The 10,587-nt window shown below is 45.7% G+C and overlaps 1 protein-coding gene across 1 annotated transcript in view; it reads left to right on the top strand.

Moving 5' to 3' along the window:
* The first annotated feature begins 248 nt into the window (after positions 1-248).
* The window catches only part of ACSBG2 (acyl-CoA synthetase bubblegum family member 2), a 33,968-nt gene continuing 23,629 nt past the window's right edge, over positions 249-10,587 (top strand). Inside the window, exons 1-4 of the mRNA XM_068535010.1 lie at positions 249-410; positions 4,230-4,318; positions 5,148-5,268; positions 7,549-7,635. Of these exons, the coding sequence (XP_068391111.1) occupies positions 264-410; positions 4,230-4,318; positions 5,148-5,268; positions 7,549-7,635 (444 nt within the window). The 5' untranslated portion in view covers positions 249-263. The remainder of the gene's footprint in view (positions 411-4,229; positions 4,319-5,147; positions 5,269-7,548; positions 7,636-10,587) is intronic.

The raw sequence follows: 10,587 nt of genomic DNA, 5'->3' as shown, positions 1-10,587 counted from the left end.
GGTAAGGAAGAAATAAATGAAAGAGGAAGCTTGAGTAGACCAGCACTGACCATACGACTTCACTCGAGGTGTGGGATTTATCCAGGTTCAAAAAGACAGCCCCCCCCCCGCCCCGCCCAACTCCTGAGTTATTAAATGAATAAAAAAAGTCTGCCACCCAACCCTGGTGACTATTTGCAGTTACTCCCGGGCCGTGGACCATTCACCGAGATGGAGAAGTCCTTATGAGGCTTTCAAAACACGGGCCAGGCCATGAGACCCCCATGACCATCCCTGAATTTTTTCGGGAGTCAGTCAACCGATTTGGGACTTATCCAGCCCTCGCATCAAAGAAGAATGGAAAGTGGGAAGTTCTGAATTACAACCAGTACTACGAAGCTTGTCGGAAGGCTGCAAGAGCCTTACTCAAGGTAAATGAGTCATTCATTCATTCCTTCATTCGTTCATCATGTATTAAATCATTCCTTTTATGCATACATACATATGGGACAAAATGCACAAGGCACCCCAAGATACAAGGTTAACTGGTGAAAAATTTCCTTCCAATCTTTGTCCCCTCTCTTATGGGGGTAGCCACCATTTGCAGTTTTTTCTATGCTCTTCTGGGGAACAAATTATGTGTACATGTTATATAATTCTATATATGCACATTTTTACACACATGGTAGCATACTATACCCGAGTCTACAACCTTTTTTTCTGTTAGCACAGTATATGTGTGTATTAGTTAGCTACTGCTGCATAACAAATTACCCCAGAACTTAGTGACTCAAAATGACAGAGCCTTATTATCTCTTGGTTTCTGTGGGTCAGGAATCCAGGAGTGATTTAGTTGGATGTTTCTGGTTCAGGATCTCTCATGAGGTTGTAGTCAAGCTGTCAGCCTGGGCTGCATCATCTGTACATGACTTCTGTACATGGCTGGCTCTTGGCAGGAGGCCTCAGTTCCTAGCTCCATGGCCTTCTCTGTAGGGTTGCTTGAGTGTCCTCACAATATGGCAGCCAGCTTCCCCCAAAATGAGTGATCCGGGGCTTCCCTGGTGGTGCAGTGGTTGAGAATCTGCCTGCCAATGCAGGGGACACGGGTTCGAGCCCTGGTCTGGGAAGATCCCACATGCCGCGGAGCAACTATGCCCGTAAGCCACAACTACCGGGCCTGCGCGTCTGGAGCCTGTGCTCCGCAACAAGAGAGGCCTCAACAGTGAGAGGCCTGCGCACTGCGATGAAGAGTGGCCCCCACTCGCCGCGACTAGAGAAAGCCCTCGCACAGAAACGAAGACCCAACACAGCCAAAAATAAATTAATTAATTAATTAATTTTAAAATATAATGAGTGATCCAAAAGAGAGAATGAACCAGCTGGGAACCGTGATATCTTTTATAACCTAATCTCAGCAATGACATACTATCACTTCTTTCACAAGGTTAAGCAGACCTTGATACAATATGGAAGGGGATTATAGTAGAACACAAACACCAGGAGATGAAACTCATCTTGGAGGCTGGTTGCTGCATTCTGAGATCCTTCCATATTGATTTATTTTTTTCAAAAAAATCCATATTCTTTTCAACAACTGCAAATACGTATGTAATAGTATTGACTTAATCAGCCCCCTACGGGTGGGCATTTAAGTTGCTTCCAGCCTTTGCTACGATACGTGGTGCCACATTGAACCTTCTTTGTACAATGAATTCCTACAAAGACAATGCCCTTTAAGTCCACTCACAATGTATGAGAGAATCTGTTTACCTATGTTATTGTCAACATCATATTATCAAAACTGTTCATCTGGGCCAATTTGATAGGCATGTTAGGCAGAATTCTAAGGTGACTCCACCGAGATTCCCAACCTCTGGTGTACTCGTGCTGTATAATCTTCTCCCTGTGACTGTGAGCTATGATGGGATTTCCCTCCTGAGATGGCAAAGGTGAAGGGATTTCACAGATGTCATTAAGGTCTCTAATCTGTTGACTTTGAGTTCATGAGAAAGGGCAGGTGCTCTTGGGTGGGCCTGACTTAATTGGGTGAACCATTAAGAGAGATTCTCCTGCTGTCCTGGAAGCAAACTGACATGCCTGGAGAGGGCCATGTAGCAGGGGATGGCATACAGACTCTAGAAGTTGAGAGCGGTCCTCAGCTGGCAGGTAGCAAGAGAAGAGGATCTCAATCATTCAACCACAAGGAAATGAATTCTGCAAACAACCTCCAAGTGCAGGGCCCCCAAGCTTTGGAGGAGGTCATGGTCCCCACTGATACCTTGATTGCAGCTTTGGGAGATCCTAGGCAGAGAACCCAGCTGTGCCGCCCCCCAGACTCCTGACCTGTGGAAACTGGGATAATAAATGTGTGCTCTTTTAAGCTGCTACATTTGTGATGATGGGTTATGCAGCCATAGATGATGAATGTAACAGACATCTCGTACTGCAAAAGGGCATCTCCTGATGGTTCTGATTTACAAGAAATCCGATCACATTTTGACCTAGACCCAAGCTCCTCTCTCCCCTCTTCTGATGTCCACGTGTCTTCATCTAGAGACTGTGAGAGGTCAGAATTAGGAACCACCTGCTTGGACTGGATTTCTTCTTGGCTGCCCTTACCCCCACGCCATAGTGCTGTGGCTAGTTCACCCTTCCTGAAAGATGGTCCTCTTCCCCTATGCACTTAGTTCTGGAGTTCAAGGACCCCTGCTCTCCTAAATCTCAGGGATCCAATAAGAAAGAAGTCAGTTTATCTACACATTGATAGAGACACTGTCCACAGTGAAGACAGCCTTTCTGCCACTAAGCATAAACATGTTGCATCACGTTCTGAAGCATCAGCAGGCAGATGCCTTCCAAATGCTTAGGTTTTCCCCGGGGACAGAGGGTCACTGCCAGCCTTGCCCAGGTGACTAAAAGAGCCAACAAAATTGGAGTTTCCAGGACAAAAGGGGGGCGACCACCAAGCATGATCACTTTCATGTCCAGGTCTCCTGATCCATCCTAAACCACGTTCAGATCAAGGCTATGCTTTCAAAAGTGCAATTTCTTACCACTATAGGGTATCACTCTTTGAGTACTGTTATGATTAAATATAAAAATGAATTCATTAGGATGGCTAATTAAAAAAACAAACAAACAGAAAATAACAAGTGTTGGTGAGGATGTGGAGAAATTGGAGCCCTCAGTCACTGTCAGTGGGAATGTAAAATGGTGCAGCCACCCTGGAAGACGGTCTGGCGGTTCCTCACAAAATTAAACTTAGAATCACCATATATGATCCTGCAATTCCACTTCTGGGTACAGACCCAAAAGAAGTGAAAGCAGGGACTCACACAGATATTTGGACACCCATGTTCATAGCAGCATCGCTCACAACAGCCAAAAGGAGGAAGCGACCTAAGTGCCCATCAATGGATGAATAACCAAAATGTGATCCGTCCATACAATGGAACATTAACCTTAAAATGGAGTGAAATGCTGACACCTGTCACAACGTGGATGAACTCGGGGACATTATACTAAGTAAAAGAAGCCAGACACAAAAGGACAAATATATGATTCCACTTATAAAAGGTCCCTAGAGGAGTCAAATCCATAGGGACAGAAAGTAGATGGTGGGGGCCAGGGGCTGGGGGAAGGGGTGGGGAGTCAGTGTTTAATGGGGACAGAGTTTCAGTTGGGGAAGATGAGAAAGTTCTGGAGGTGGATGGTGGGGATGGTTGCACAACAATGTGAACGTGCTTAATGCCACTGAGCTGTGCACTTAAAGTTGGTTAATGGTTAAAAAATAAAATACATAGGGGACTTCCCTGGTGGCACAGTGGTTAAAGACTCCGCGCTCCCAATGCAGGGGGCCCGGGTTCGATACCTGGTCAGGGAACTAGATCCCACATGCATGCCGCAACTAACAGTTCGCATGCCACAACTGACGAGCCAGCGAGCCACAACTAAGGAGCCCGCCTGCCACAACTAAGACCTGGTGCAACCAAATAAAAATAAATATAGAAAAAAAATACATAAAAATTCGAATAAATAAAGGGGGTATTACAGACAGGGAGGTAAACCAGCCTCCCAAGAGTCACAAAAAAAATCACACTCCGGATTTTCATCTCAACACGGGCTGTCCCCCTTGTGACTCCGTGGGCTCTGGGGTCTGCTTTCACCTGCCAGGGAGCAGATCCCACCCGGAAGCAAACCACCTCTGTTGCTTCTGTTTTCCGTTTGTCTGTCTGGTTTTGCCTTCCCAGCTGGGCTTGGAGCCTTTCCACTCAGTCGGCATCCTTGGGTTTAACTCCGTCGAGTGGTTCCTCGCGGCTCTTGGCGCCATCTTCGCGGGGTAAGACCCCGGGCCCGGGTCCCTGTGGCTGTTGGGCGGTGCTGCTCTGGGAACTGGCAGCCCCAGGCTGGTTCCCACGGAGATGTGAGCGGGGGTTGCAGAAGCAGCCGCAGGCGAGCCGGCGAGATAGACACACACACCCGTCTAACAGAGGACTAGTATCTCATATACACAAGGGACTTCTACAACTCAGGAATAAAAACACAAAAAGAGGGACTTCCCTGGCAGTCCAGTGGTTAAGGCTCCGTGCTTCCACTGCAGGGGGCACGGGTTCGATCCCTGTTCGGGGAACTAAGATCCCACATGCCGCTCAGTGCAGCCAAAAAAAAAAAAAAAAAAAAGATTTTTAAATGGGCAAGAGACTTGTACAGAAACATCACTAAGGGAAGTAGCCAATAGGCACTTGGAAAGATCCTTGATGTCATCAGCCAGCAGGGAGATACAAAGGGAACCCACAGCAGAATGGTTCAAAGCAAGAACAAAAGGTTGCAAATGAAGGGAACGGGTGGAGAGGTGAGGGGGGTGGTCCAAACCCCACCTCTTATTTGCCGTGGGACCCTGAACAAGTGACTTCCCTGCCCTGAACCTCAGTTTCCTCATCTGTAAAATGGGGTACTGTGAGGGCTCCATGTCATAATGACAACCTGGGAGCCCATTCTCTCATCATCACTGTCATTTTTGTCCTTTTCATCACTGTCCAGCTGTGGAGGGAGGGAAGCTGGTGCCGAGGCTGCAAACTCAGACCTTCCTCCTCCCCCCACCTTCCAGGACGTTCGTTCTCGACTTTAGGTGTATGGGGCACACTCATGCACGTGTTTTCTTTTCCCAGGGGCTTCTGTGTTGGTATTTATGCCACCAACTCTGCGGAAGTCTGTCAATACATCATTGCTCACACCAAAGTGAACATCCTGCTGGTGGAAAATGACCTACAGCTGCAGAAAATCCTTTCGGTAAACCCCTCCGCCCCCCACTGCTGCCTGCCAGTCACCGGGGGAAGGAGGGGGGGGTGTGTGTGGAGTGGATGTGTGTGGAGTGGATGAGTTTAATTTCCAATGCATATTCATTTCCTACTCGGCCTCTGTTTTTAAAAATGTTTGTTGTTATTTTACATACAGTTCACTGTTTATCAGTTTTCTTCTAAAAACAGTTATTTTGAACCTTGTCATCCTTGCTATGTTCACCTCTTATAATTGTCCTCCTTTCTGAAATGCTTTTGTCTTTCTTTTCTGTTTCTTTCATAAGTCCGACCACTTCCTGTTTCACTACTTTCTGATGTCTGGCTCTCCCCTCAGGGCTTGTATGTTTGCTTTGTGTTCTTCCTTCCCAGCTGCGTTTACCCCATTATGTCCTAGGTTTTACATTGGAAGACTGGGGGGCAATTTTCCTTTGCTTTCCGTGACTTTTTGTGCACAGTGAAATCTGACCCTCTCTTATTCCGTTTTTTTTTTTCCCCTTGTGTTATCTTTGTAATGTTGCAAGAAACGTTTCCAATGACTTGTGTTTGAATGAGCTGCAGCCGCCTGAACCAGCTTTTGGCAGAAGGATCCTGAGGGGAGGGGAGTCCTTGGGAGGGGTGAGCCTCGATGGCCAGATTCATGGCTCACCCCAAGAGCCATTGCACTGCATAGCTTGTGGGATCTTAGTTCCCCGACCAGGGATCGAACCCGGGACCCCAGCAGTGGAGCGCAGAGTCCTAACCACTGGACCACCAAGGAATTCCTGTGACTGTTTCTTTAATACTATATTTCATCTTTTCTGAGTTACTTTTTAATATTTCTGGAGTTGAGATGTCTCGCCATGGATGGCATCCTCTGAACGCCGTGGGCCATGTGTTTCCCCACATTTTAACTTCCCTGAAATTAGGGTAGATTTTGCCAGCCTCAATGGAATCCAGCCAGACTCAGTGAAACAGGATATTTTGTGCCACCAGGCCTCCTTCGACGCCTAATTCCTGAGCTGGTTCAGTGAGGATTGACGTCTACTTTCTGAAATTGCTTTCTGAAGGCATGCTTCTTTGGTCCCTGGTACTCATGTCATGCCCTGTCTGTCCTGTTCATAGCAGAACACACTGCGGGGTGGGTGATGGGTGATGAGTGATGGGTGGGGCCCTTCTCCTTCTTGCCGTGAATACTGGCTTCCGATTTGGGTTCTTCCACCGTTAGAAAATGTCACGTGCCCCATCCTTTCCCCTGCAGCCACCTCATTGCTATGGCTTCCTGTCCTTGTGCTGGTATATTCAACCTCACATGCATACATTATTTCCATCTCTTAGTTTCATCAAAGATGCAGTCTGTGGGAGGTTTCTTGTTCTGGTTGCTCTGCATGAAAGATTCAAAGCCAGGCTCCGGATACTCTCCTCCCAAACTGGACGCTCAGCTCCACTTGGAAATCTTTGATTCTGGGTGATGGTCACGGCTCATAATCCTCCAGTGCTTCCCTCCTTCCTTTAGAATAAACTGCGAACTCCTCGCTGTCACCTCCAAGGCATGGCCTACCTGGCCCTTCCATCCCTTCCTGCATCCTCCCCCGGCCTTCTCCCTTCCATCCCCGTTCCGGCCAGCCTGGACTTTTTATATCCCTCAAACATCCCAGCTATTGCCTGCTTCAGGCTTTTTGGATGTCTGTTTCTTCTCTCTCTGGAAAACTCTTGTCCAGCTGTCACAAGCACTTCTGTCATCTTTTCTCTCCAGGCCATGTCAGAGACTTGGTTATAATTATAAGTAGCGTACTGGATGTTGGAAGTGACTTCTTCACTGGATTGGCTAGGAATGTCATACAGGCACACTCCTTCCTTTGCACGAACAGGGGGGCAAGAATCCCACAGGCCTGGTTAGCTGAACCTTACAGGTCTCGGTTTAGGTAGAGAGTTCTGAACCCACCCAGTTCCAGCCACCTTCATGGAGGATTTCTGTAGCCCTAATCCAACCAGAAGGTTAGCTGGATCTTGGCTGTGAAGCATAAGGTGCCAGGAGACGAAGAGCCGGGAGGGCCTCCTTCGACTCACCAACCAAAGCCACAGCTCTGTACAGCAGAATTCAGGAGGCTGTTGCCCTCAACCCTCTGCAATGGTTGCAGTCTACTGATACCGACGTGTCAGTCAAGACAAAGAGCAGAAGTTTTACTGCGTGGGCAGGGGGAGGGAAAGAGGCTGAGGTCCCTGTGGGAGAGAGCTTAGGATGTGCTCTTCCAGGGCCCCGTTACCATGAGGTCCATACACAACTTTTTTTCAGATTCCAAAGACCAAGATGGAGACCCTAAAAGCAATCGTTCAGTACAGGCTGCGAGTGAAGGAGGGCGAATGTAACAACCTGTACTCTGTAAGTGTGAGAGGCGGCACTGAGCAAAGGGGAGGGCACAGCCTTGAAAGGAAAGGAGGGCACTCCCAAAGCAAGTGGGTGGTGAGCAAGGGGGAGGGGGAGGCCAAACCAGGGAAGTGGGCAGGGGCTCACAAAGGAAGTGGGTGGTGAGGAAGGGAGGGGGTGGGGCCAAACCAGGGAAGTGGGCGGGAACTCTCAAAGGAAGTGGGTGGTGAGGGAGAGGGAGGGGCCACACCAGGGAAGTGGGCGGGAACTCTCAAAAGAAGTGGGTGGTGAGGAAGGGAGAGGGAGGGGCCAAACCAGGGAAGTGGGCGGGAACTCTCAAAGAAGTGGGTGGTGAGCGAGGGAGAGGGAGGGGCCTCACAAGGGAAGGGGGTGAGGCTTTTGAGAGAATTTTTTTCTGGCATGAAGGTTCTGATTTACCGGAAGGTGTCTGTTCTGGTTATTTATTGCTGTGTAACAAATCACCCCAAAAACTGGTGGCATAAGACAACACCAATCATTTTACTATTAGTTTCTTTTCAGACCATTAGGGTAACTGAAAAAATACTGCATCATTGAAAATTAGATGTGTTGGAACACACAACATTAAGTTTAAATATTTAATTTGTATTCAAACCAGAACTTATTATAAATTTACTTTCCTGGTTTTCATAGATGCAAAGTCATCAATATTTTTATTAAAACCATTAGCCATTTTTAATATATAAAAATAGGAATATAGGGGTGCACATTTCTGCAATGGCTCGGACCTACAGCCCTGCTGGAGCCTTTTTTAAAATTTTGATGTTTCATTCATCATGAATTTGCTCTGCTTTGATAGTGACTTTTAAATTATTGCATTAAAGTAGTATTTATCTTGATTACAAGCTTTTTTTTTTTTTGGCATCCCCTAAAGTTTTGCACTCAAGGAGAAGCCCCTGGTCCTCACTCTGGTCCCAACCCTGCATCTAGGGCTCCTCCAGCACATTTCCCTGTCTCTCTGTGGTGTCTCCATGTGCTGTCTCCAGCATGATGACTTCAAGACCTCTGGATTTATTGGTGGCTCAGATCTCCAGAGAGAATGTTTTGAGGGAGAGAAATATCCAGGTGGAAGCTGTCCTACCTTTAAGGACCTATTCTTGGAAGTAACACACTGCCCAGCAAGGCCAAGCTGCATGAGGCCCCAGACTTCAGCTCTTACTGAGGGAGGGGCGGGGCTCCTGAAGTCTGGGTGACACCGTAAATGTTGTCGCAGTCATTTTTTTGCAAATTCCCTCTGCCTCAGGGTCTTCTAAAAGTCAGAAAATGCTTGGGTGCAAGCAACAGAAACCCACTTAAGCCAAAGGAGGGGGTCTGGGTTGTTTTTTTTTTTTTTCACACACACACACACTGTATTTTATTTTTACAAGAGATAAGTAGACTGACACCAAACATTGTACATGGATGACCACAACAAAAGCAACAATGATTGCAATTACCAAACATGAAATACACTCATACTATGTCATAATATTGACATTCAGTCCAGTAATCCTCCACTGTAACAGCTCCTTTACTTTGCAGTGAAAATTGATTTGTATATTCTTTGCCTCTGAGTCCTTGTTGGATTTTTTTTTTTTAATTCAGACAGAAAGTCACAAAAATTATACTCATCCTCATCAGTTCACTCAGTCCCATGTAATTATTTTTTTTTTCATCTTGATCTTTTGTTAGCACTTTTATGAGTTCATCAGTTTTTCATTAGAGTTCTGAAAATTCAGTTCTGCTTATTCATTCAGTTCAGCAGTACAGTCAGTTACCAGAAACCTGTACTTGTCAGAGTCTTTTCCATGAATTTCTTAAAGATGAAACCCTTTTATAGGAACATATTTGCAAAAGCATCAGAGTACACACAGAACTGTCTGTAAATGACAAAAGACTTAAAAGTGACCACAGTTAAAAATTTGATGAAAGTTCATAATAATGCAGTTGACAAGAAAATTAGTTATTTCTGAGATATACATTTTAAGGTAATAACTAGGATTATGACTTATAACATTATACCAGAACATGTAAGATTTTTAGAAATTTCATGTAATGTATGAAACATTTATATTAACACATTTCCATACAAATAACCCAATGAAAGTTTAGTATTAGTTGTTTTGTTTGTTTTTTTATACTGCAGGTTCTTATTAGGCATCAATTTTATACACATCAGTGTATACATGTCAATCCCAATCGCCCAATTCAGCACAACACCATCCCCACCCCACCGCAGTTTTCCCCCCTTGGTGTCCATATGTCCGTTCTCTACATCTGTGTCTCAACCTCTGCCCTGCAAACTGGCTCATCTGTACCATTTTTCTAGGTTCCACATACATGCGTTAATATACGTTATTTGTTTTTCTCTTTCTGACTTACTTCACTCTGTATGACAGTCTCTAGATCCATCCACGTCTCAACAAATGACTCAATTTCGTTCCTTTTTATGGCTGAGTAATATTCCATTGTATATATGTACCACATCTTCTTTATCCATTCGTCTGTTGATGGGCATTTAGGTTGCTTCCATGACCTGGCTATTGTAAATAGTGCTGCAATGAACATTCGGGTGCGTGTGTCTTTTTGAATTACGGTTTTCTCTGGGTATATGCCCAGTACTGGGATTGCTGGGTCATATGGTAATTCTATTTTTAGTTTTTTAAGGAACCTCCATATTGTTCTCCATAGTGGCTGTATCAATTTACATTCCCACCAACAGTGCAAGAGGGTTCCCTTTTCTCCACACCCTCTCCAGCATTTGTTGTTTGTAGATTTTCTGATGATGCCCATTCTAACTGGTGTGAGGTGACACCTCATTGTAGTTTTGATTTGCATTTCTCTACTAATTAGTGATGTTGAGCATCTTTTCATATGCTTCGTGGCCGTCTGTATGTCTTCTTTGGAGAAATGTCCATTTAGGTCTTCTGCCCATTTTTGGATTGGGGT

This window comes from Eschrichtius robustus, chromosome 2 (genome assembly GCF_028021215.1).
Source record: "Eschrichtius robustus isolate mEscRob2 chromosome 2, mEscRob2.pri, whole genome shotgun sequence".
NCBI classification, from domain to species: Eukaryota; Metazoa; Chordata; class Mammalia; order Artiodactyla; family Eschrichtiidae; genus Eschrichtius; species Eschrichtius robustus.
Note: the sequence above shows the minus strand (reverse complement) of the source record. Positions and strands in the feature narration are given on the sequence as shown.